This window comes from Erythrolamprus reginae, chromosome 2 (genome assembly GCF_031021105.1).
Source record: "Erythrolamprus reginae isolate rEryReg1 chromosome 2, rEryReg1.hap1, whole genome shotgun sequence".
Lineage (NCBI taxonomy): Eukaryota > Metazoa > Chordata > Lepidosauria > Squamata > Dipsadidae > Erythrolamprus > Erythrolamprus reginae.
Window position 1 is genome coordinate 202,915,394 of NC_091951.1, and position 27,638 is coordinate 202,943,031.

At 40.6% G+C, this 27,638-nt stretch overlaps 1 protein-coding gene across 2 annotated transcripts; it reads left to right on the top strand.

Annotated features, from left to right (window-relative positions):
- The first annotated feature begins 5,374 nt into the window (after positions 1–5,374).
- Positions 5,375–27,266, top strand: LOC139161764 (deoxyribonuclease-1-like 1). 2 transcript variants are annotated; one of them, XM_070741342.1, is made up of 9 exons: positions 5,375–5,447; positions 8,648–8,807; positions 12,089–12,177; positions 13,690–13,776; positions 15,434–15,546; positions 17,714–17,826; positions 20,494–20,651; positions 20,887–20,983; positions 24,130–27,266. In XM_070741342.1, exons 2-9 carry the CDS (start codon positions 8,664–8,666, stop codon positions 24,262–24,264), a joined length of 936 nt encoding a protein of 311 aa, XP_070597443.1. In that variant the 5' UTR covers positions 5,375–5,447; positions 8,648–8,663; the 3' UTR covers positions 24,265–27,266. The 2 variants fall into 2 exon arrangements, with proteins under 2 accessions (XP_070597443.1, XP_070597444.1); XM_070741343.1 differs by lacking the exon at positions 5,375–5,447 and adding an exon at positions 7,726–7,754 and having other exon boundaries at positions 24,130–26,245.
- Positions 27,267–27,638: the final 372 nt, after the last annotated feature.

Genomic DNA, 27,638 nt, shown 5'->3' on the forward strand with positions numbered 1-27,638 from the left:
GGTGGGGTGATCGCAAGGCCCCTTAGGTAGCAACAATGAGCTCCCCGACCATCAACTGATCAGCATAATTGCAACAAAAACTGTTTTTCCTGGTTCCTTAGACCTACTGATGCTTGAATTCCCAGAATTTTTAGTCAACATGGGGCCAGGATAGAATCCCCACCTAGTACCTTTGAGGGATATCAGGTTGGGAAAGGCTGGTCAAGTGGTAGCATATTGTCATAGGTTCAAGTTAAAAAGACAAAGCATGTTTTTATGTTACCTTTGTAAATTATATAATCTGCATATGGCTGTCTTCACTTTGTCACAGGACTTTTTTCTGCCCAAGGAGACACGGTGAGTTAGATTTACTCAAACTCAGTAAGATTTCCGTTACAACTTTTAAAGATTACTGCTAGTGTTCAATTGGGAGCAAGTTGGAAATTACATTTAATTAGCATAAAATTGCACAATTAGCAGCATTATTGATCCTATTTTCACCTGTCTTTCATTAGTGAGTATTGGTCTTTGTCTGGTCTAGCTTCAAACCTCCAAACACCTGGAGACAATGTTGTTAACTTCATGAATAATCAGCACATGCTATTGTGTATATTATACTGTATACACGTTTGAGTCAGTGTTGATTCCTTATGATTGGTTCCCTACCATTTTCTTGGCAAGATTTTTGGAAGCTGTTTGCCATTGCATTCTTCCTAGGGCTGAGAGAGAGAGAGTGAGAGACTGCCCCAAGCTCGAAACAAGACTAGAACTCATAGTCTCCAAATTTCTAGCCTGATGTGTCTTCTATGTCTTAACCACTATGCCAAATTGGCTTTGTAGTACATGTGAGATGATGTTAATTTTAGTCAGTCCTTCTAGAGTAGGTATCTTTTGGAGGGCAAAAGAGAGGAAGTCAAGAAACATGAGCTGTAATAGAAGTGCAAAGGGGTGGAGCTTGTTTTGTGACATCATGACGTAGGCCATCTTCATGGTTTGGTTTTTAGCACTCATGCTGTCTCCTCTTCCATTTATGACTCTTTTGCAGTTTCTTTCACTTTGCCAAGGAAGAATGGTTCCCTCACAGGTGACATTTTTCTTCCTGTGTCTTCTATTTCCCACTGTACCTAAACAGTTCTTCTCTCATACCAACAACCACACACTGTGTGCAAGAAGGCAATTCTGCCAATCTGGCAAGTTTTCAGCATGGTGTGCTCTTGGTTGTTGGGCCCACGTTGAAACTGTCCAATAAAACGAACTAGACAGAATACCCTATGAAAATAGACTAACAATCCTGGGTCTAGAAAGCTTAGAACTACGACGCCTAAAGCACGATTTGAGTATTGCCCACAAGATCATATGCTGCAACATCCTACCTTTCAATGACTACTTCAGCTTCAACCGCAACAACACAAGAGCACACAACAGATTCAAACTTAATATTAACGGCTATAAACTTGACTGTAAAAAATATGACTTTAACAATCGAGTTGTCGAAGCGTGGAACTCATTACCAGACTCAATAGTGTCATCCCCTAACCCCCAACATTTCTCCCTTAGACTATCCGCAATTGACCTCTCCAGGTTCCTAAGAGGTCAGTAAGGGGCGTACATAAGTGCACCAGTGTGCCTTCCGTCCCCTGTCCAAATGTCTTTCCTTTATCCCATATATATTTTCATCCTTTCATATATCTTCTCTATTTTATATTTTTCTTTATATATATATAACCTCATGTTTATTCTCCTCTATATGTATTGTGTATTGGACAAAATAAACAAACAATAAATAAATAATAGATGCTTCTCCTGAAATCTGCTCTTCTCCTCCAACAACTCAGTCATAACACAAAGGAATGGAACAGTAAGTCTTGATTTACTTGAACAGACATTTTGTTGACCACCTGCCTGGGTGATCACATACAAATAGGTGAATTAACATATCAAAAAAATCAGCGTGCATCAATAAACTGAAATGCTGTGTCAAGGAACCACAAGCAGGAAATCAGCAATTGCGTCATAAACATGCCTTCCTTCCAGTAAGATTTGATCATTCTTTGGTTCAACAATGATTTTTTGATGTGGAATGGCAAGGTATTCTTGTGCTAGAAGGTTGCAGCTGGGCTCATGCTCTTGTGTTTCATAAATATGGTGCAAAACAGCACCGATACTAAACTCAGAAGCTACATTTGCCTCTCTAGCTGTTAAGCACTGCCTGTGGGCCTTCGACCTTGCCAGTGCATGTCCCACAACCACAGATTGAAGATACGCCTATAATTTAGCTTCTTCCAGTCTAGATAACCTGCAGAAGGTTTCATAAACCAAGCACGAATTGGGTAAACTTAATCTGCCAACACATATGGATTAGATGGCACAAAAAAACCCTGAATCCATTGCCTCACAGAGGGAGGATGTACAAAAGGAGAAGTCCTCATGGTTCCTTACCATTCCAGCAATGTTTGGAAAGCAACCATAAGGATCCATGATCCCTTGAAGGAAGAACTTAATCCCTTGAAGATTCAAACTTAATATTAACCGCTCCAAACTTGACTGTAAAAAATATGACTTCAGCAACCGAGTTGTCGAAGCGTGGGACTCATTACCTGGCTCAGTAGTGTTAACCCCTAACCCCCAATATTTTTCCCTTAGACTTTCCACGATTGACCTCTCCAGGTTCCTTAGAGGTCAGTAAGGGGCGTGCATAAGTGCACCAGTGTGCCTTTCGTCCCTTGTCCAATTGTCTCTCCTTATCTCATTTATCTTTTCTTCCTTTCAAATATGTTCACCTATACTTTTATATCTTTTCTTCTATTCTTTTCTTTATTTATATTATTACATATCTATTCTCTTCAATGTGTATTATATATTGGACTAAATACATAAGTAAATAAACAAACAAGTAAATAAACAAATAAATAAAGAACAATAACACTTCCTTGTGGTTTGTACACTTAACCCCTTGTCCAGTGGGGGCACAAATTGATATGGGGCAATCATCCATAGCTCCAATAGGGAGAAAAGCCCATCTGTCCAAAGCCATCCATGATCTAGGAAAGAAAAGAGAGACTAGCCAAAGTAGTGGAGGGGGAGGGGGAATCAGGTGCGCTCAGTTTTGATCTGAGACATTTTGGACATGCAATTCTAGGAATTTTAGGACACTGAAGACCATATCAAAAATGGGAAGGGACAACTGAGTTGCTACACTGGCACCTTTATGTAGGCAGGAATATGTTAGGTTCAGTTTTGCTTCAAGGACACATGCAGTCTGGCCAACCAGCCAACTTTGATCATTCATTGGGTGCATTGGAAACATAGCTTCTGGTATTCACCCAAGCAAATGATATCCTTTAGAAGAACAAGCTCTATGGCAAAACATATTCAAGAACAATCGTGCCCACCGCTGATCTCCCAAATACCAAAGTGTTGGGCAACCTCCCTAGCTGCTCGCTTCTTCACACAATGATCAACTGATAGGCCATGTCAAAGTGTGGCTTCCTTGTTATCCTGAAGTTCTCTAGCCACTTCTCATCTCACCATTCCGCCAAGAGTTGGCTTGGATAGGGTAGACCTACTAGTACCTGGTGGCTGGAGTCAAGCCCAGGACAGCACCCATTGCCATTCTCCTCAAGTGGATGGTTTGTTGAGACCCATGACTGAGAAAAGGTGGACGTGGACCACTCTGCAACCAGTTCAGCAAGGACCAGAGATTCTTGATCTTACTAAGACACATTTTTTGGCTCTTAGCATACTTTTCTCTAAGGGTGGAAGTACCTCACAGGCTAACTAGGAGGACAGGGGTACAGGAGGAAACAGCACAAAGGTCCTAGGGAAGTGCCGTTGTTCATTTTGAGCTGAAAAATGTTAAGGAAGCAGCTCAGATAAGCTAGAAAGGGCGACAGGTGGAGACAGAAACTGTGGCAAGAGCCGGGGTGGCGCAGCAGGTAGAGTGCTGTACTGCAGGCCACTGAAGCTGACTGTAGATCTGAAGGTCAGCGGTTCAAATCTCATCACCGGCTCAAGGTTGACTCAGCCTTCCATCCTTCCGAGGTGGGTAAAATGAGGACCCAGATTGTGGGGGCAATATGCTGGCTCTGTTAAAAAGTGCTATTACTAACATGTTGTAAGCTGCCCTGAGTCTAAGGAGAAGGGTGGCATAAAAATTGAATGAATGAATGAATGAATGAAAAAAAGAAAAAAGAAAGAAAGAGAAAGAAAGAAAGAAAGGTATACAGGTAGTCCTCAGGTTATGTCAGCCCCGAGTTACGATGTTTTGTGTTTACGACACATCTCCCTCTCAGCGCCCATATTTGATTGGGTAGATTCTTCTCAAATTATTTTTCCAATAGTATCCCCTTCGCCTTTAAATAAACCTCTTTCCTGTAAAACATACATTTGTCAGGACATTTTCACAGTCTGGCAAAATCTACACTTCTGTATCAGTGATAATCATTTATTCCACATTGCTGGTATAACTATATTATATTGTAGGGACACTTAATTATGTAATTGTATGGACACCTAACATCAAAAAAGTCATCAAAAAAGCACAACGAAGAATGTTCTTCCTGCGCCAATTCAGAAACTTCAAACTGCCGAAGGAGCTGCTGATTCAATTTTATTTCTTTATTTTACTTTAAATTTTACGTCAACGACTACTTCAGCTACAACTAGTCCCATGAACCACTACTTCAGCTTCATTCACAACAACACATAAGCACACAACAGATACAAACTCAAAGTAAACCGCCCCAAACTCGACTGCAGGAAATACAACTTTAGTAACCGAGTAGTTTATGCAGGGAACTCACTACCAGACTCTGTAGTATCATCACCTAACCCCCCCAAACTTTACCCTCAGACTAACCACTGTTGACCTCACCTGATTCCTAAGAGGTCAGTAAGGGGTATGCATAAGTGCACCAGAGTGCCTTCCATCCCCGGTGCAAATGTTTCTCTTTTACTAGTATCATGTATATAAACACTGTTATATCTTTGTATACTACCAATACCTACTTGACTTAATTAATTAAGAAAAATTAATTAATTAATTAATTTTAATTTGTCAAACATGTATAGGATAGTAGTAGTTTGTATGAACATAAATAAAAGTAAAAGGGGACAATGGGACCGTAGGACAGGGACGGTAGGCATAATGGTGCGCTTATGGACGCCCCTTGATAAACGAGACTCTCTCTCCCAACTTCCTACCAACTTGCACCTTCGCAAAGCCGAGGAAAACTGGGGGAAACCCCGACCGAAAGCGACCTACAGCAGAAAGGGACTGGGAGCGCGCACAGGCCTCCAGAAAGAGGCGAAGCCTCTGGACTCAGCCTGCGAGCACCCTCCCTCTCTGGGTTGCCGCCCGGTTTCGAGGATCCGTCTAGCCCCCGCCCCGTCCGCTGCAGCCCTGGATGGGACGCCGGCGAGAAGCGGGGTGGACTTGGCGCCGGCTGGCGAAAGACGGATTCCATGGGGCAAGTAAAGCGCTGGGCGATCGAGGGGAGGGAGCGAGGGAGGGCCGGGTGTAAGGAGCGCGGTCCGAGCGCCCAAAGCTGCGGTGCAGGAAGAGAGGGAGGGAGGGAGGACTCGCAGATGGACCGATGTCCGGCGCCCTTCCGATTGGTAGTGACAGCAAACGAGGTTCAGCCCGAGCGATCAAGCCTTTTGAAGCGCTGAACTACGGGTTGGTCCGAGATGCGGCGACCTCCGGATCGCCTCGGGAATACAAATCTAATAAATTATCATTATCATTGTTGTTGTTTGTTGTTTTGTTGCTATTATTATTATTATTGTTGTTGTTGTTGTTATTATTATTATTATTATTATTATTATTATTATTATTATTATTATTATTAATATTATCGCCACATCCATCCCAGTCCCTTCTTTCCAAGCCGGTTTAAATAACAGCCCCTATGCTACTTCCCCTTTTGCTGTACAGCGAGAGCAGCTGCTGTCAAAAGAAATACTGTACCAGCTCCATTTCCAAGTTCAGATTATGTTTTCTCCAGTGACCTTACTTCCTAGTAAACCTTGAGGCAAAAATGCTCTGCTTCGATTGTTCTAATCGGTAAATATTATCAAGTCATTTACACGCAGATGCACACCTACGGTAGTAGATGTTGGGCAACTTTTTTAAAAAATAGCTTTTATTAAGTATGTTATGCCAGGCTTCACGTTATGAGCCCCAGTGAAGTCAAGAATGTAAATTCAAACACACACATGCTGATGCAGAGTAAACAGAAAAGCTGTTTATCCAAAATTAATACAATGCACACGCACTTTAAACTGAGCAAATGAGTTCATACAGAGATAACAGTCCTTGCAAGCTGCAAGAACAAAAACAAAGCAGATATGAGCAGCTGTGGAAGTGTCACAGTCAAACCTCTTCCAGTCAGTCCACAAGTTTTTACTTAGCTGTGAAATATCCCCAAAAGTTTGTGAAACGCCAGGAACAAAATGCAAACATGAAGTCTCCTTCTCCAAATGGATAATCTCCCACACACGCTCTCTGCAACGCTGGCAATTTATCAGCAGTCCCATTAGCCTAATTGCCCCAGCAACAGGTGTTCTCCCTTATCGTCTATGATACTTGCGCAGTTGTTCCCTTCTTGTCATAAACCTACGCTTACGAGCATCTATTAACCTATCTTCCTCTGAGTCTGATGACTCTCTAATGGGGTCATTAGCTAATGGGCTGCCTGCATCTACCTCACCATCTGATTCTGCTTCACTCCCAACATCTGCCCTTGACAAAGAATCTTCACTGTCCGAAGTTGTTGGCAGTAAGACAAGTCTCTGGGAACCTGAGGATTCTCCCAAACCAATGTCCACAGTCCTCGTTGCAGGAGCTGGCCCAGAGCCATCCACAACAAAATAACTTTAAAAATTGTCACATAAGGCATACAGAAAAGAAGAAACAACAACAACAAAGTACATATACTGTATAGCTATAATACAACTATAAACATAAACAAAACATAACCAGCCTAAAAAAAGCTACATAACTTGACAAACCAAATAATATCTTGTTATTCTTTGTTTAGCAGTCAAGCATACGGTTATATTCTTGCATCTCTATTATTCTTATTTTCACATTTTAAGAAAAGCAGTACATTCTTTACTTTTAACTTTTATGCCTACTTCAGTTGATTACGTATCTTGTCCTTTAGCCGTGTGCATAACATCTTATTTCGTTTTATTTTTACGATCCAACCAGTTGCACCACTTCGCCCAAATCTTATAAAAGTCTGGTTCCCCTTTATCTTTTATTTCCATAGTAAGCCTGTTCATTTCCATGCATTCTAAAATCTTAGCTATAATTGTTGTGTTTGTAGGGATTGCTTCTTTTCTCCAAAACTGGGTGTATGTGATCCCGGCCACTGTCAGTATGTATATAATGAGATATTGGTTGTTTTTAATTATTTTTTTCATGCATTTGCTTCAATTGCTCTAGTCAGTAAATTTTACCAAGTCATTAACACGCCGGTCCACTCCCGGTAGACGTTGGGCAACTTTTAGATAGCGTGTCATTGGTGCTGGCCTTCCGTAGTACGCTGTTGGTACTGATTCTGCTTTTTTCTAAAATGCTGTGAAATAGAAAGGGAAGGGCTTTAGGTTATTCATTAATTCATTTGATTTATAATTAATCAAATAGAGCCAAGGTGGTGCAGTGATTAGAGTGCAACACTGCAGGCTTTTTCAGCTAACTACTAGTTGTAGTAAAGCAGTTCATATCTCACCTCCGGCTCAAGGTTGACTCAGCCTTCCATCCTTCGGAGGTAGGTAAAATGAGGACCCAGATTGTTGGGGGTAATATGCTAATTCTGTAATTAGAGAGGGCTGTAAAAGCACTCTAAGCATTGTAAAAGCAGTCTAAGTGCTATTGCTAAATTTGTATAGCTATCCATCTTACTCAAAGTTACTCTTAATTCTCTACTCTGCCATTAGCTATTTGCAAGAATGCAAACAAGTTAGTCTGAGGAGAAGCTGAGTGATAAAGCAAATTATATATCCAGTGTTCAATTATAATTGATGGACATTCTGTCAAGATTAAGGCTATGCTATGGAAGGGATACAACATCTGCCATGGCCCTGATAACAGTCCTCAGGTTTTTACTTTTGTATATGTGTGCCTTACTAATTACTAATTTTAAATTGTAATTAGGTTGGTGGGCATTGGATTTTTATTATGTACTGTTTTTTATTATTGTTGTGAGCCGCCCCGAGTTTGCGGAGAGGGGCGGCATATAAATCCAATAAATCTAATCTAATCTAATCTTAACTCCTGGGGATTTAATGGACAGGTCTATGCAATTCGCTGGCAGTGCTTTTAGGTTTACCCTTACCTTCTTCCAGGGGCTAAGAGAGAGGGATTGGCCATACACTGGACCTAGTTCACAATCTTTTGGCTTTCTTCGGTGTTTTTAACAACTACACTATCCTGGCTGTCACTTAGATCCAGGCCAAGCCCAAAGACTATATTGGTCCAGGAAGCATTGACATGCTTCCAGTGTCTGGATTGGTCTCTGCTTTATTGCCCTCCTACCCATTTTTAGCCTAGGTTTGTTAGGAAAGATACCTGTAATTTTCCTCCCCTTCCCCCCATGCCTTCTAGTTTCTCAAGCAGGCTTGCTTTTCTTCCTTTTTCTCTCCTTCATTCTTTCACCTACAGAGTTTGATTCCTGAGGATGGAAACTGCATGCTCTCTGCCAGTCGTGTTGCTCCTGCTGCTGTGCTCAGGAGCAGCTGCCTTCCGGATATGTGCCTTCAACGCTCAACGCTTTGCTCAAGCAAAGGTGAACAAACCTAAAGTCGTGGATGCTCTTGTCAAGGTAGGTTGCAAAGTAGCACAGGAGTCCCCTGCTATTTCCTGCCCCTTTCTCTTTGCAGGGCTTGATAAGAAAAAATATGGAAAACTAATTTATTTTGCTTTTTTTAAAAATTACCACACCTTTTCTACCCCCCCTAAAGAGGGTGAAAACTTGAGTGCGTCTCACACACTGAATGTTGCCCCACCCAAGCACCCTCGCCCTTTGGCCTCTGCCTCCCAGCAATTTACCTCCTTGCAGCAAACAGCACAGAGCTTGATTAGCACAAGCAACTGATTATCTGTCCCCTGACCAGCAGCTGATTGAAGGTGCAGGCAGGCCCATGCGCTAAAATGAAAGTGAAACTAAAACTGCAAGGAGGCAAATTGCTGGGAGGGAGAGGCAGAAGCAGAATTTTATTTTCTTGTGCTAATCAGTTGCTGAAACTGGATGCAAGGAGGTAAGTCAATAACTATAAAATGTCTACAGAATGTTCAAATTATTAGACTTATTCTTTAAACAATGCTTTGTTATTGTTCTAGACAATATAACAAAATAAAAGAAGCTTTTTAAAATAAATGCTTGATCTGAAGCGGCCCAGTACAATCGTATCTTCTTTTATATAGTGAAGAATAATGTATACTTCCAGAAAGCCACATCACTTTTAACAGCATCTGTACAAATATAATCTGAAATGTAACAGTGTCCTATTTAGTAAGATAAGGCAGCTGAGTTAAACCGTGACTTAGTCATATTTGATCTATTTAAATCGTTGGGAGGAGTAAGTATGACTACATTTTTAAAAGATTTTCTGGCATTTATATACTGCCATAATGTACATTTCTCCAATTCTTTGCTATTTCTATTGGTCAAGGACACATCCACAGAAATACACAGCCAACAGTGTATAGCAGAGGCCTTCCAACTTGGCAACTTTAAGACTTGTGGACTTCAACTCCCAGAATTCTCCACCAAGCATAATTGGCTAGAGAATTCTGGGAGTTGAAGTCCACAAGTCTTAAAGTTGCCAAGTTTGAAGACCCCTAGTGTATAGCATCTGTACTGTTTGCTGTTTGACAAATTGCTGAAAGGTAGAGCCAGATTTTCCCCTTGTTTTCCCCTCCCAAAACTAATGTGCATCTTATACTCCAGTGTATCTTATATTCCGAAAAATCTGGTAAATTAAATTTCTAGCCCTTATGAAGGTATTAAGTCTGAAATATCCATTCAGTGCTTGAGATCAGTACAATGGAACTGACCTCTCATGTCTATCAGAAGCAAGTCAATGCTCCAAATATAAAACAAGTGAAAACGGGTTTAATTATTATAAAATAGTAAAGGCTGCAAAATTAGGAGTCTTGGAATTATTTTCTTTTACTTTCCCACAAGAATCATGTTACGCAACAAGGTTTGTATATTTGAATGCTGTTTACAAGCATATATACACTTTTTAAATTAAAATGGTGTAAAAGAAGTAGGCTTAAAATGTTATCATAGACTAAACTATAGGAAAGTCTGCTTGTATTTGGGTGACAAACAATAGCATGGACTTACCTAAAAATTAATCTTTGGATTTAAAAAAACCACCAAGTAGATTTCAGGACCAAAGACTACTATTTCGCGTCTAGATTTTTATGATTTATATTTATAGTAACTATTATGGAGGAGAATTACAATTTAAAGCAGTAGAGGCTTGACACAGAATTGTAATCTTACTAAATTCACAATACCATTATTTTATATGGGCAGGGAATTTGTTTTGAACTGGAAACATAGTATTGACCATGCAAACTCTTGCCTGTAAAATGAAAATGAGCACTTCAGAAATGATTCTGCCTTAAAATATGTCATGTGAACACATCATGGTAAAGATGTCCACATGATATATTAAACTCTTAAGCTGGGTTAGCCAAATATAATTGCTGCATTCTCATACGATACAAAACCCAAACAAATAAATAAGTCACATTGTGGTTGAACGTGATGGCCTGGTTTACCCAACATGCCAAGTCAACTAGGCTCCCATGAAATGCCAAACCACTAAATTTGAAAGTTATTTCATCCTATGCATCCTGTAGAAATCCCAGTGAGGCCATGACATCTGCTCTCAAATTATGTCTCTTATGTACTTGGCATCAACTGCCTCATGGCATGAATAAGGGCATAATTTGCATCATGTGTGCAATGGTGCCATAATGTGCCTAATGCCCAGAGTTCTGGATACTCATGTGCCAATGCTGGAAGTCCATTTTATTTATTTATTTATTTTAAATATTTTTATTAAATTGAAAAGACAGACAAAACATACATTACATGTAACATTTAGTGGAGCAACAATCGCTCCTGTCAAAGTAGAAGTCATCTTTATATTTATAATAAGTAAAAAATAAAAATAAATAAACTAACTTTAGCATTATTTATAAAATACTTGGATATATCAATTGTAAGATAATAGGTAAAAACACATCTAAAACATTTTAAAATACTGTATATAGAAATTTTAAAATTATGACTTAAAATGAACTATGAAGAAAAAAAAAGAGAAATTATAGAAGAGTTGAGAAAAATAACAATGCAAAACTCCTGATTCCCTTGTTATTCATCACTACCCATAATACATTGCCTTCTCCAAATTATGTTTTGCTAAGTTGGGTTAATTTCTAATTGAGTTAAGCTAAGAGAAAAGCAATGGGAGCAGCTGGCAGCAATGTTCCTCTCCATCCTTCACGCCTGATACATGAACTCGTTTCGCTGCTTTGGCTGAAATCCGACTTTCAGGACAAGCTGCAATCAGATCAACTGAGCCCTCTTGAGCTGACTCAGTCACAGCAAGCTCCTCCCTAAAGAAAATTCAAAGGGACCCAAAGGGGTTCATTCAGGGGCAGGTTCCTCTTACCTGCCAACCAATGCGCTGAGTGCGCTCGAAGCATTTTGTGCATGCTCATGCTTGGATGCAAGCACCCCCTTGCACAATTTTGCTTCTGCGCATGCTCAGAGGCACCATTTTCCTTTTGCGCATGCTCAGAGATTTAAAAAAATCACTGAAAATCACATGTATGTGTGCATCCCATTGCATGATTTTGTTTTTGTGCATGTGCAGAGGGACAATTTTCCTTCTGCACATGCTGAGAGGGCAAAAAAATGCCCCAAAAGTTAGCAAAAAAACATGGTGCCTGAGCTGTCACGTGCAAATTGTGCAATTGGCGGGCCATTACCAGACAACTGCACCGGTTCCCCAACTGGTAGGAACTCACCTCTGGGTTAATTCTATTACTCTGTTCTCTTCCTTTCTTTTATGTTTACAGATCTTGGCTCGGTGTGATATCACAGTCTTACAAGAAGTGATGGATGCAAAAGGAAAAGCAGTCCCTGCTTTGATGAATGCCTTGAACCGGTGAGTCTGAGGGCTGCAGAAGAAACATGATCCCAAAAGATCAGAGGGACATAAATAGATGAGCAATCAGGGGCGGCCAAGAATTTGGAGCGATCAGAGGCAGGAAAGGAAAGTGAAAAGGATCCATTTAGGCAGGAAAGGCAGTCCAGATATTGCATTTCTCCTTATAGTGTAATGTAATCTGGATTGTCAGGAAGGAGGGAGATTATTATTATTATTATTTATTATTATTATTTATTAAATTTGTATGCCGCCCCTCTCCGCAGACTCAGGACGGCTCACAGCAGTAATAAAACAATATACAGTAACAAATCTAATATTAAAAGTCTAAAATAATAATGAAGGGGAAAGTATGGAAAATCAGAGCCGCCCCGAGTCTATGGAGAGGGGCGGCATACAAATCTAATAAATAAATAAACAAATAAACAAACAAATAAATAAAAATAAAAATAATAAAAAATAATAATAAAAAAATAAAATAAAAACTAACTAACTAAATAAATAAACAAACAAACAAACAAATAAATCTGGTTAGGAGAAATAAAGTTAATGGTTGCCCAATTTCTTCTTAAAAATCTTCAGAGTTTTTTTTTATTTTATATATAGAGAGAGTTTCTATATTTATCAGATAAGTTGCTATTGGATTAACTAGTTGAAAGGAGACATGAAAGTTTAAATTAAGACTTGGATATATGAGATTTTGTTAATGTTTATATTGAGGTAATGTTTTATTGTAAAGTGGAGAATAGGTTTTTTTTTCTTTGAGGTTTAATAATTTACAATGTTGTGAAAGGTTAGTGAATTTTAAATAAGGAAAGAGATATAAGAGCCTCCATTGAATGTTTAATAAGAAAAAAAACTTATAAATGTTTTATGATAAGCATTATTGTAGTGTTTGTATTTATGCATTGTTTTATTTTATGGCGGAGAAAAAATAAAAATTTATACCTGTAAAAAAAAAACTTTCAGAGTTTAAGTACTCACATCTTCTTGAGGCAAGACCTTCCACTAATTACCATAATTATTCTAAGTATCAGGAAATTTCTCCTTATTTCTAGGTTTGGTTCTCTCCTTGATTAGTTTCTATCCATGGCTTCTTGTCTGGGTTCTGATCAGATGTATGATCAGATGCTTTGGAGAATAATTTGACCTTCTCTTCTTTGAGGAAGCCCCTTAGATATTGGATTATTTTCATATCACCTTGTTTTCCTTTTTTCCTCCCCCAACTCTTTCATTATCCATTTAATGTTGAAACAGCTCCTTCCTAGCAATTGCAACAGTATCATTATAGACATATTCAAATAATTGCTTTAGTTCGGCAAAATCAGGAGATTATCTAAGGATAAAAATGATCCCACCTTTCCATAGTCATGTACTGCTGTGAGCCGCCCCGAATCTACGTAGAGGGGCGGCATACAAATGTAATAAATAAAATAAATAAATAAAAAGAAAATGAACTATTCGTTCAGCAAATATAGCATGCTTAAATCCTATGGGGTTTTCTTTTTCCAGGTTTGATGACCTACACAGCTACAGTTCCCTCACCAGCCCTTTGTTGGGGCGTGGAAATTATCAAGAACGATATGTGTACATATACAGGTATATCCACTTACCGTAATCCAACTGCTGGTAGCAATATTTATGATTGGGTCTACATGTGTTATTGAACATAAGAATAATAATGATGTCGCCATATTTTTAACATTTATGTCGGATCCATTCTAATCCTGAATTCCTAAAGCTGGGTTATTTGTTGGGAGAGCCAGATCAGGCCTTATGAGATGACCTTGGTCAATACACATGGGTACGCTGTTTGTAAACACTCTGAATCCATTTATTTTATTTGTTTTCATACCACATGTGTATTTCATCTCTACTTACAAACTCACAATCTTTTCTCTATCCTTTTATCATCCATCTATCAAATTATTATGTCTTTCTTACATTCTCTATCTCTATCGCTATCATCTCTATCTCTGTCTATCTCTGTCTCTATCTCTATCTCCCTACCTACCTACCTATTCATCCATCCATCCACCCACCCACATTTGTATGCAAACCCATCCACCACCATGATTAACTTCCAAACATTAATAAATGCCTTCAGAGTCATACATTTGCTATTTCCCAATTATCATCCTTTAGAGACACATTAAGGGTCACCCGCGTCCTTAAAGTTGGAGGAACCCAAGATTGAACTCAATCTGTATAGTCTGGAAGACAGAAGGAAAAGGGGGGACATGATCGAAACATTCAAGTATGTCAAAGGGTTAAATAAGGTTCAGGAGGGAAGTGTTTTTAATAGGAAAGTGAACACAAAAACAAGGGGACACAATCTGAAGTTAGTTGGGGGAAAGATCAAAAGCAACATGAGAAAATATTATTTTACTGAAAGAGTAGTAGATCCTTGGAACAAACTTCTAGCAGACGTGGTTGGTAAATCCACAGTAACTGAATGTAAACATGCCTGGGATAAACATATATCCATCCTAAGATAAAATACAAAAATAGTATAAGGGCAGACTAGATGGACCATGAGGTCTTTTTCTGCCGTCAGTCTTCTATGTTTCTATGTTTCTATTAAGAAGCTGTAAGATTCCACAAACTGCACATCCAGGAAGGTTTCAGAATGTAAGTTGCAGGAGGTGAAAATACTTTGGATTGATGGCTCTAGCATAAGCCCACAAGGGAGTTCTTGCAGAGCAGGATTGCTTATAGACCCCATGTGACCAATCCTTGCCTTCAAATAATCTGCTTTTATTGCTAGAAGGATAAAGGGCAAAATAATGTGCTAGGACCTGTCAGCAAGTTAGGCCTTATAATTTATAACCCCACAAATTCCCCCTTCACAACCTATAATCCATTAAGCAGAGCACACAATGCACCCATAAAAGATTTATTCTTATCAGATCTGAAATGTGGGTGAAAAAAAGTAAAGTGACCAGATCAGCAGAGCTACCAAATCAATACAATCTTAATCCCTTCGTGACTTGTAAACATGCAGTGGTCCATGCAAGGTAGGTGGAGGAATGGAAAGCCAGAAAAATCAATGGGAACATAAAAGGTACGTCAAAGGGAAACTCTAATCCTTTCCCCATTGCACGATCAAGGAAAATTCTTTTGGAAGCAAAGAGAGAGAGAGAGAGAGAGAAGAGAAATTTAGCTTGGAGAGAAATCTATTACTGGATCTTTAACACTGACTTTCATCTCCTTTCTGGGACCAAGCCTGTTTTTCTGTGTTTTCCACTTCCTGTAGGAACCAGAAGACTCGGGTACTGGATTACTATACATATGAAGACCTGCATCCAGACCGACCTGACGTCTTCGCTCGTGAACCCTTTATCGCCCGGTTCAGCATGGTAAACAAAGGTGAAATCCTAGATTATAAATGAGGTTTCAGTTCAACAAGAATAATCCTCCAGATCTCTGGAGGAGAATGATCCAGAGCCAGGTTTCTGGCTTTCCCCCACTTCAAAGACTCCTGCTGTTCTAGAGGACTATAACCATCAAGATGTTCTGACATAGAAATTTCTATTGTCCAGTCTAATTGGATCAGGGGACAAAGTTAGAAAATGAGTCAATAAAATGGTAGAGAAATGACGGCTCTACGAACAATATACAAGACCGCTTCCTGCTGCATTGCTCCCAGCGACCGATAAGGGCCCACAGGGTTTTCCTTCTCTGGGTCCCATCGGCTAAACAGTGTCAGCTGGTGGAGCCGCGGGGAGGGCCTTCTTTGTGGTGGCACCAGCTCTCTGGAACCAGCTGCCCCTTGAGGTCTGTATTGCCGCCACCCTGCTGGTCTCTTGGAAAGCTGTGAAGACCTGGCTCTGCCGGCAGGCCTGGGGCTGTTGATCAATTTGGTGCCATTTAGATCTGGCCACAAAATGATACGAATGGGTTTTTAACAGGTTTTAGACTTTTATATTGTTTTTACATGTTGTATACCTCCCAGAGTCTGGAAGGAGTTGGGCGGCTTATAAATGTGATAAGTTAGTAAGTAAAGAAGGAGGGAAAGAAGGAAAGAAAGAAGGAAGAAAGAAGGAAGAAAGGAAAGGAGAGAAAGAAAGAAAAAAGAAGGAAGGAAGGAAGGAAGGAAGGAAGGAAGGAAGGAAGGAAGGAAGGAAGGAAGGAAGGAAGGAAGGAAGGAAGGAGTTGAATAAGACAGGGCTTCTAATGCCTAATGATATATCTGCCCTCCCCTTCCCACAAATAACAAAACATAAATTTAATAGAATACAAATTTCAGGTGACAGACAAGATATTTAGCCTAGAAGCTTACTGAGTACATGATAACAATTGGATCTAAGTCTGCATTGTTAGCTTGTATATACACCTTCACAAAGCACAATATAGGGTAATTATCATATTTATTTCGAAGAAGGAAAATCAATGAACCTTGGGAAATACAACTATTTCCCTCACCCTTAAGTCCCCCAGGCAAAACACATCACATGATGACAACAATGGAAACAGAGCAAGAACTTCTGCTGGCACCTAATGCCACCAGTCAGTGGGACAATTGTTTTTTTTCTTTTATATACAAATTGTAATGTCTTTTTTCCTTTTTTAATACAATATAATTTCAGAAGGCGACCTAGCATGCTAGAAAGAAGCTCTTTCTTTCTTTCTTTCTTCCTTCCTTCCTTCCTTCCTTCCTTCCTTCCTTCCTTCCTTCCTTCCTTCCTTCCTTCCTTCCTTTCTTTCCTCCCTCTCCCTTTCTTTCTTTCTTTCTTTCTCTTTCCCAATAATTTTCCTTGGCCATGTAGAGTAGTGGGTGCTCTGCTTTCTAGCACCTCTGGACAGAGGTGGTTTTGTTTTTAAAGAAGAGTTTCAAAGTTTTCCATGAAATCTGCATTCTGAGATTTGTTTCAAGTCTGATCAGAATAAACCTGAAGAGAGCAACAACAAAAAAAGATCCCAAAGTTTAGCTTGTTCTCGCTGTTATGGTTGAATGTGCTTCTTTATTTTTTAATTTGCCTTGTACTGGCTACCCAGGTATCTCAATGGTTCATAATAATGTGCGCTGAAATTTTATGAAAAAGTTCACATGAGACGTTTGGACAAAGAGAACAGAAATGTTTATTCTCTCTGGGTATACCAAAAACGGTTTCCAAAGCAGGTACTCTTCATAAGGGAAGAGATACTTGTACAGAAGCTAAAGAGCATGTTATATAGTTTTTACAAGTCACAAAGGTACATAGAATTCCTCAACCTATCACAGGGGTACACATAATTCCTTGTTTCTTTCTCCTGGAGATGAATAGTACCTTATATGGTTTATTGGGTAAACAGCAAACATTTATCTTGTTAAAAACAGATCCCAAAATGACAGTCACAAGATAAGGAAAAACAGAAAATCCTTATCTTGTTAAAGACAGAAACTACAGACAGCAAATACTGATATTCTTAAAATAAAACTTAAATTATTTTATACACAATGGATTTTTCCTTCAACAATAAGGGGTTGATTTTGGTTTCCAAACTGTGTGGCTAATCCTTACAGTTGCCTTTTTCTGTGGGACCTTCTCCCCAGGACTTCCAGAGCTGGTGCTGGTCCCACAGCACACGATGCCATCCAAGGCAGAAGCTGAAATCGATGCTCTCTACGATGTTTTCCTGGATGTTCGGAAACGCTGGGCCACAGAGGTATGTCAGTGATCAATGCAAGAGGCGGAAAATTTACAGAAGGGCCCCAAACATTGGAGCATTTGCACCAGTGGTGAAATCCAATTTTTTTTACTAACAGTTCTGTGGGTGTGGCTTGGTGGGCGTGGCTTGGTGGCCATGGCAGGAGAAGATGACTGCAAAATCTCCATTCCCACCCAATTTTGTGGCCAGCCATAGATGGTATTTGCCAATTCTCCGGACTACTCAATTTTTTTGCTACCAGTTCTTCTACTGGATTTTGCTCTTGATTTACACATCCATCCTTCCCCGCAATCCTTTTCCATTGCAAGTTGACATCCCTGGCTACATTTGCAATATTCATATTATTATTATTATTTGTTAGATTTGTATGCCTCCCCTCTCTGTAGACTCGGGGCGGCTCACAGCAATAATAAAACAATGTACAATAACAAATCTAATATTTACAAATATCTAAAAACCCCATTATTTAAAAAAACAAGACATACACACAAACATACCATATATAAATTAAATAGGCCAGGGGGAGATGTCTCAATTCCCCCATGCCTGACAGCAGAGGTGGGTTTCAAGGAGTTTACGAAAGGCAAGGAGGGTGGGGGCAATCCTAATCTCTGGGGGGAGCTGGTTCCAAAGGGTCAGGGCCACCACAGAGAAGGCTCTTCCCCTGGGTCCCACCAGACGACATTGTTTTGTCGACGGGACCCGGAGAAGGCCAACTCTGTGGGGCCTAATCGGTTGCTGGGATTTGTGCGGCAGAAGGCGGTCCCAGAGATATTCTGGTCCAATGCCATGAAGGGCTTTATAGGTCATAACCAACACTTTGAATTGTGAGCGGAAACTGATCGGCAGCCAATGCAGACTGCTATGAAGACTTGTGATATCCATTCATACCAGCACAATCCCTGGGTTCCTGCTGCTTCCATCACAAGGAAAGCAGCAGCATGCCATCAGAGTGGTGGTGGGTTCCTACGGTTGTGCCCCAGAGCTCCGTTCTGGTAGGGCCCCATGGATTACGCAATTTGCATGTGACAGCTCCAGTGACTGTCTTCATCGGTCAGTTGCACTGCACCATCTTTTTTTTTTTAAAAAATTTAGTTTTATTTTGCTTCCTCTGGAAGTAAAAATAAGCCGAAATTGTGTGTGTGCGAGCATCCCCTTATGAGATTTCAGCACTTTTTTACTTCCTGCGCATGTGCAGATGCAAAATTGCACAAGGGGAGGCATGTGTGCACAAGCGTAGTGAGGACGTGCTCCATGCGCCTTTGCCATTTAGTCATGCCGGCCACATGACCACAGAATTGCCATCAGACAGCACTGGCTCTTTGGTTTAGAAATGGAGATGAGCATTGCGCTCTAGAGTTGGGAACGACTAGGACATATGCGCAGGGGTGGGCTGCTGCCTGGAAAGGGGGGAACCCCGTGGGGTAGGGGAAATGGAGCTCCACCCCAAGAGCACCCAATTTGCACTGAAGGATATTGAAAGAAAATGCATAAGCCACTCCCATAGTATGGTAGTAAAAAAATTGGTAGCCCTTCACTTCGTATGCGTGAGGGGAACATTTACATTCATCTTTACCTGAAATGTAAATGAAGGAAAATAAATTATCCATGTGATAAGTAACAGGTTAAAACAGCATTTCATTATTCGTGCATGCATCTTATCTTTGAGATAAATTCATAACACGGCTTCTGTTATCCATCTGCAATGTGTACTGATGATCCTTGGAAAGAATTATAAGGTAAGAGAAGTGAAGCACATTGAACACTCATGAATGAAGTGAAGTTTTAGTTGAACAATATATTTATTGATTTATACCTCACTTTTATTTGTACAAATTAAGGTGGAATACAGTATGCTCTCTTATTCCTATTTTACCCACCACAACAACCTTGTAGGTGGGCTGGACTGAGAGAGATAGACTAGCCCAAAATCCCCCTCTGGCTCCCTTGCCATTTCTCCGATTCTAGCCCAGTCTTTTAACTGTCACTCCAACCTGGTTCTCAATATTAAAGATGTTTTTCCCCATTTCCCAGTTTAGCCTATAATCTTGGTCTTCTTTCCATGTTCTAACGAGGCCCCATCCTGATTATATTTTTCAAGGTCAGACGTGTGTGGCCACTTGCTGATGTCAAATGTTACATATTACTCTTGTAAAACATCATCACATTACTAGGTGAAGATCTGCCAGTAATAGTTGCAGCTGAGATAATAGATAAACTAAATAATAGTCTAATTTAATGAAAAAAAGGACCAGGGGAGATATGATAGCAGTGTTCCAATATCTCAGGGATTGCCACAGAGAAGAGGGAGTCAAACTATTCTTCAAAGCACCTGAGGGTAGAACAAGAAGCAATGGGTGGAAACTAATCAAGCAAAGATGCAACTAAGAACTAAGGAGGAAATTCCTAACAGAACAATTAATCAGTGGAACAACCTGCCTCTAGAAATTGTGAATGCTTCAACATTGGATGTTTTAAAGAAGATGTTGGATAACCATTTGTGGTGCAGGTTTCCTACCTAAGCAGCAGGTTGGACTAGAAGACCTCCAAGGTCCCTTCCAACTCTGTTGTTGTTGTTGTTGTTGTTGTTATGCTAAGTCACTAATTCTACTTGTAGCGGATTTTTTGAAAGATCAGATGTTATTTCTCTTCCTTCCCAAACAGGACATGATTTTCTTGGGTGATTTCAATGCAGACTGTGGCTACGTGGCTAAGAAACGTTGGAAAGACATCCGCCTGCGCCAGAAACCTGGCTTTCATTGGCTCATTGGAGACCAAGCTGACACCACTGTTCGAGAGAAGACCCGCTGTGCCTATGACAGGTGCGATCAGGACTGATTGGGCGCAGGGGGAGTTTGGCCCTGAAGGGCAGGGTGCTTGCTCATCAGGAGAGCCCAAATGCAGAAGGGCTCCCTTATCATAAAAAAACACCCTGAGTTATAACATCCTGACTTTTTAGAGTTATCATTACAACAGGATTCAGCATCTCTAGGCTTGGGTCAGGTGAACTTGTTGCAAGATCCATCCTGCTAATAATCAATTTCTTCCTCTCCACAGGATTGTGATTCATGGTGAACGCTGCCTGGATGCTGTCGTGCCCAGATCAGCTCAGCCATTTGATTTCCCCAAGGAATTTGGACTTTCTGAGGAAGAGGTACCGGTCACTTTTGGAAGGGAGACAGAAATGATGTAACTACGTTCAGAAGAAAAAGCTGTTTATTTCTTCCTCTAGTCAGTTTTGTCTCTAAAAAGGACACAAAAAGCAACCTTCCAAAAAGCCAAGGAAGTACAGAAAACATCACAAGACTAATCCATGTTAGTAAGATTAGATAAGTGCAATAAATGAAGGAGCAGGACAATATTGCACAGCCCCAAAACATAGGAAATTTAATTATATTGAAAACTCAGTGAAATTTTTCTAAAAGGGAAGAAAATCTTGGCATGTCAGATATAGGTTTAAGTATGTGAGATACATCATCATTATCCTTATCATTTATTAAATGCATGATGTGTGCTGCTGGACTCATAATGATTCTGGGTAGCCAGTCGTCAATACAAGAGGCAGGAAAATCATACGTAAGTTATACTTTTTCCCCCAAATACCATGGTCTGTAACTACTTAGGGGTTTCTTCATAAGAAACTGTGCTTTGAATAGAGCTCAGAAACAATGTATGATGCTTTAAGACAGTGATGGCGAACCTATGACACGCGTGTCAGCACTGACACGCGTAGCCATTTTCGGTGACACGCGGCCGCCGAGAAAAGGGGAGCTTTAGGGAGTGGCCAAGATGCAAATCTCCCTGCTTTCCAATTTCCCACCGACTGCAAGCAGGTACAGCAGGGCCACCGATAGGCCGGTACTACCGGGACTGGCGTCAGGCCCCCCCCCCCGGTTTTGGCCCGCCACCGTGTGCCGGCCCCCTGGCACCCATAGCAGTCATTGTGCTGCACCGTTCGCTGTAGCCTGCGCAAGCCTGTGCCAGCGCACCCCAAAACGCCGCCCGCCCCGCGCACCCTTTTCCAAGGGCGCGCACGAACCAACCCCGCCCCCCGTGCCTCTAGCCCCCTCGCGCCCCTGGCTACTCGCTGCTGCCCCCTGCCCCCCTGCTTCGCCTCTCTTTCTCCTCCGCTGCAAGAGAGGCGCGGCAGGCATTCTCACAGCGGGGGCCGGCGAAGGCAATTTTCAGTGTCGGGCGCGTGGCCCGGCGCGCGCTGTCCCCATCGCCCTGCCAGCCCGCCAGGAACATTCAAAGTAAGAAAAACCTTCGCTCTTACTTTGAATGTTCTGGGCAGGCTGGCAGGGCGATGGGGAGAGCGCGCGCCGGGCCATGCGCCCGACACTGAAAATCACTTTCCCCAGCCTCCGGAGAACGAAAGAGAGTGATTGCGACAGAGCAAGATAGAGAGAAAGTGAGAAAGGGAGAGGGGAGGACAGAAAGAGATAGCAAGAGAGAGAGAACGAGAGAGAAAGAGTGAGAGAAAGAAAACAAGAGAAAGAGTGTGAGAGAGAAAGCAAGAGAGAGAGAGAAAGAAAACAAGAGAGGGAAAGTGAGAAAAAGAGAGGGAGAGCAATAGGGGGAAAGATAGAGAGAGAAAGAAAGAAAGAAAGAGAGATGAGAGAGGAAGGAAGAGAGTGAGAGAGAGTGAGAGTGTTTTTTTCTCAAGGTGACACACCACCCGAATTATGCTAGGTTTTTTGGCGAATTTTGACACACCAAGCTCAAAAGGTTGCCCATCACTGCTTTAAGAGATCAGTTTAGTGGAGAATAGAGCCAAGGTGGCGCAGTGGTTAGAGTGCAGTATTGCAGCCTACTTCAGCTGACTGGTAGCTGCAGTTCAAATCTCACCCGCTCTAGGTTGACTCAGCCTTCCATTCTTCAGAGGTGGGTAAAATGAGGACCCAGATTTTTGGGGGCAATATATGCTGACTCTGTAAACCGCTTAGAGTGGGCTGTAAAAGCAATATGAAGCTGTATATAACTCTTAAGTGCTATTGCTATAATGGCAACACATTAAGTCACAGTATGACCAGGAGTGGGTTCCTCCTAGTTTGGACTAGTTTGCTTGAATGGGTAGTGATATGCTGGGGATATAATATGATAATGTCACTGAACTGGATTGGTCGGTGCTGGTCCGTGGGCACCATCTTTTTTGTGGGGGGGGAGGGAATTTTTTTTTTTAAATTTCCTTCTGAGCATAAACAGAAGCCAAGTTCCAGCACTGTGCATTCAGTCGCCATCTTTTTTTCAGCTTTTCCCCTCCAGATTTTTTGTTATGTGTGTGCGTGCCCACGAGGCATGCCCACACAGCAGAAGCAAACCAGCAGTGAGGTAGGTTGGAACCCATCCCTGAGTGTGGCCAATTAGATTTTGGCTTAGTTTGTTGTGCAAACCTTTTATCCACAAAATAAAAGTAAAGATCGCCATGTGGCCTTTTTGCATTGTGGGAACAAACCTCAGGTTTGATCGAAAAATGTCATTCACGCACTAATTCTCTGTACTACGGAAGGAGAACGATATTTAAACAAGGATGTTAAAGTCACATGGGACTGGAATATCAATCCCTGAGCACATTTCTATAAAAACATCAAGATATGCTAAATCAGTGTTTCCCAACCTTGGCAACTTGAAGATATTTGGACTTCAACTCCCAGAATTCCCCAGCCAGCGAATGCTGGCTGGGGAATTCTGGGAGTTGAAGTCCAGATATCTTCAAGTTGCTAAAGTTGGGAAACACTGTGCTAAATGATCCCTATGACTAAATTTGTTTATTTGTTTACTGTATTTATTTATTCAATTTTTATGCCGCCCTTCTCCTTAGACTCAGGTCAGCTTACAACATGTTAGCAATAGCACTTTTTAACAGAGCCAGCATATTGCCCCCACAATCTGGGCCCTCATTTTACCTCCCCTTCGAAGGAGGGAAGGCTGAGTCAACCTTGAGCCGGTGATGAGATTTGGACCGCTGACCTACAGATCTACAGTCAGCTTCAATGGCCTGCAGTATATCACTCTACCTGCTGCGCCAACCTGGCTCATTATAAATCATATAATGTCTGAGAGATTATCTCCTTCTTCTCTTATTTGTTCCCCTTTTCATTAAATTCCAATTGTAAGACCTTTCTCAATGATTAGGGATGATGTAAGCTCTAATCCCACATCTCTGAAAAGCACTGGTGTGGAAAAGATTGAGTTAAAGTGATGAATTGGTGATGAAGGCATTTCTCCCCTGGGGGTTCAGAGTAGGAAAATAGGAACCCTTCCATTTCTGATCCTTTTCTCTCTCTCTTCACTTTCCAGGCCTTAGAGATCAGTGATCATTATCCTGTAGAGATGGAACTTGTCTCATCCTGTAAGAAGCTCCAGCCAGCTGGTTTAGCTGGTCTTGTGTTACTCACCATAGTTGTGATATCGGACTCAAGATATGGCGTATGAAGGAAGAAGATGGCTGTTGTGCTAGTCCTAGAACAATTACAGGTGGAGGCTTACCAAAAGGGTACTCATTACTCTTACAATAGCACTTGAATCAGTTGTGTTGACTCTAAATTCAGTTTCCATCTGTGGTGAATCCCTGATGTTCAGACAGTAAATTCTGGGAAAGTCTGGGAAATGGATCCCTCATCAGTCAACAGGAATGCTAATTTATCATCGGCTTATCAAGTACTTAGGAGGGAAGGACATGGCAGCAGCCAATGAATTAATAGTCAGCCATCAACATCCCAGTCAACAAATAAAAAGCTACGTACAACCAGGCAACATATAAATACCACATAGAGAAAAGCTGAAAGTATATACTCTACTAGAGAGATTAGATTAGATTAGATTTATTGGATTTATATGCCGCCCCTTTCCATAGACTTGGGGCGGCTCACAACAATGGTAAACAAAACATAGTAACAAATCTAATATTTCGCAATCTAAATTACAGTTTTAAGTTAAACAATCCAAAAGAACCCCAATATATAAAAAACAAGCACACAGTCGAATCATACACAGAAACTACATGGGCAAGGGAGAGATGTTTCAATTCCCCCATGCCTGATGGCAGAGGTGGGTTTTAAGGAGTTTCCGAAAGGCAAGGAGGGTGGGGGCAATCCTAATCTCTGGGGGGAGCTGGTTCCAGATGGTCGGAGCCACCACAGAGAAGGCTCTTCCCCTGGGTCCCACCAGACGACATTGTTTAGTCGACGGGACTCGGAGAAGGTCGCTGGGATTCGTGTGGAAGAAGGCGGTCCAGGAGATATTCTGGCCCGATGCCATGAAGGGCTTTATAGGTCATAACCAACACTTTGAATTGTGACTGGAAACTGATCGGCAACCAATGCAGAGGCATTCCCTGAGCATGGGCTCCAGCACAAGTCCAAAAGATTGGAAGACTAAACCTCTGGTCCCGGTGACCGACCCAGATTGGATCCTGCAAAGTTAGGATATCCCCAAAGTACCCCAAATTGATCATTCTCATCAAGATTGGTGAAAGGACCCTTCAGGCAGTAAAAATGTATAAGGTTTTCTCATGCAGTTGAGCCGTGTTTGGGCAAAGACTCTTTGAGTTTGGGTATTTACTTATATTCTCAAATATCCTTACATGTTGACTTCTTGATTCTGCTTCCTGGTTGTACTTTGGCTCAGCTACCTCAGGGATCCTGAATAGTGGATAGCTTCTGTCTCAGTCTTGCCTTCTGTAGGATACTCAACCTGGGTTCCAGGTTACAAAGAGGTCTTCATGATCTAAGTTCAAAAAGGCGACTGCAGTACCTTCCTCAAAGATATATAAGTATTGTAGCTTGTACATTATCATTGGCTGCTCTTTTGTCCTATATTTTCTCTATGTTCTGTTATACAGAAAATGGACTAACTATCCATTAATATATGGATTTTTTAATAAAAGTCTTGCTACTGAAGTTCATGGAAAGAAAACATTTCATGCTAGTTCTGATTTTCCTATTTTAATGGGACTTTGGAGAAATACAAGATGCAATGAAAATCCGCTCCTCTGTTGCACTGCTGCCTCTACCCATATTTTTGGATAGTCTGATGGAAAATCTAATCTGGAGAAACAATCATGCTGGCAAACAATTTTGCTGTAATGTTTTGCAAGTGATAAACATGGTGGTGACATATCTTGCACTCTATAAATATAGTGAGATTTATCTCTCAAATGGTCAATCTCAAACAAAGGACCTCTATCTGTTATCTTAAAGAGACTAATCAAAATGACACAAAGGCATGTTTAATATTTGAAATTGCCCATAAATTTTGAAAATGAATTAGGATGAAAAGACATTAAGAGCAGTAGCTCAAAAATTATGCTAAATACCATTGATATGAGATTTGTAATTTAAGTCAGTCTGGATGATTGTATCAAGCTTTCTGGAACAAAGAAATAAACCCCGATCAAAGGCATATGGAAACAAAAGAAGAATTGGTCATTCTTTAAATAAGCAAATAATGGAAAGCCAATTTGTTCCTCTCCCCCACATTTTTATTCTTCATTTGGCCTGAAGAATTCAGTTAAAAGAGAAAAAAAATGACAATAATTAGTATTTAGATCACAGTCTAGAAAATGTAAAGCATCTTACATCTAATATTTTTGTATTCCTTGAAACAATTATTCATGACGGCTTCATTTAGCTACTTTGAAGATGGGGAGTTGAAACTGAGAAAAGCTCACTTCTGAATATCTCTTCAATGGAGAACTAGATCTTTATGCTTCTAGTGCCATCATGTCAACAGTATCATTTTACAAATTTCAAATGTGCTGAAAGCAAAGCTAACTGAGGAACTCTGGGAGTTGAAATCCACAAGTCTTAAAGTTGCCAAGGTGGGGTGACCCCTGAACTAAAGGATGGGCAGTGAATAACAAGGAACATAAACACCAGCACAAAATAATGGGAATAGGATACTTGATATTTTTTTTCTCTTAACTCAGGGAACATAAAGGAATTATGTGTATGTTTTGTATGTGTGAGATTCCAAACTATCCCACCAGGCAGTGGGATTCATTGTGTACAGTATAAATATTATGTACCTTACAGAACAATGTAAGCTATACCAATATCTGAAAATCCGCAGCAAAAATAGCATTGATATTTACATGTTAAAGTTCAGTTCTCTAGCTTGCTTAAAAAATAATCTAGGTCTAAATAATCCTGTGAGCAGAATTTTCCATATGAATCAGTAAGTTACCTAAGTCATTCATTTATTATTTTAATAAATAATAAATGAATGACTTAGGCAGGTGTGTCATGATAAAAGAAAACTTTAGATCATTATATTAAAAAAAATTTCTTAATGTATTTCTGGTGATTCATGTATTTCAGTGCTTTCTGCACTTTTACCGCTCCCTAAAGTTAAACAAATGATTGAGATAGCTTTTATTGTAATTTTAAATTTTAACCAAAAAGAACTAAGGAATAAATACTGCTTTTGAACAGGAATGTTTTAATTCTTTCTAAATGATGCACATTGTTTTAACTGGTTTCAGTAGATTCCCTGGTATGTGTTCAAGATAACTCTGGCTTTGCGCTATTTTCAATCACTGTCACACCTTATTTATAGCTTAGCTCTATTCCCATGACTAAATCTTATTTTTTGACTTTATTCTTTGTTCTGTCTGGGTTCCCCCAGACCTCAACACCAACTGGAAAAAACAGCCAGACACTCTGGTAAAAGCCAAAAGTAGTTTATAACTGGAAAAAATAAGCACAGAGGAAAACCTGTTCTTCCCAACAGACAGGATATAATACGGTACAGCAGGGTCCTGATGTCCAGACAATACAGCAAGCTTCTTGCTGGCACACCCCCCCAAG

Excerpts from the sequence above, each read along its gene's own strand:
- LOC139161764 (XM_070741342.1), top strand. The coding sequence starts at position 8,664 with ATGGAAACTGCATGCTCTCTGCCAGTCGTGTTGCTCCTGCTGCTGTGC. Across the intron at positions 12,178-13,689 it reads TTGATGAATGCCTTGAACCG|GTTTGATGACCTACACAGCT; the intron begins GTGAGTCTGAGG and ends TTCTTTTTCCAG. Across the intron at positions 20,652-20,886 it reads ACCCGCTGTGCCTATGACAG|GATTGTGATTCATGGTGAAC; the intron begins GTGCGATCAGGA and ends TCCTCTCCACAG.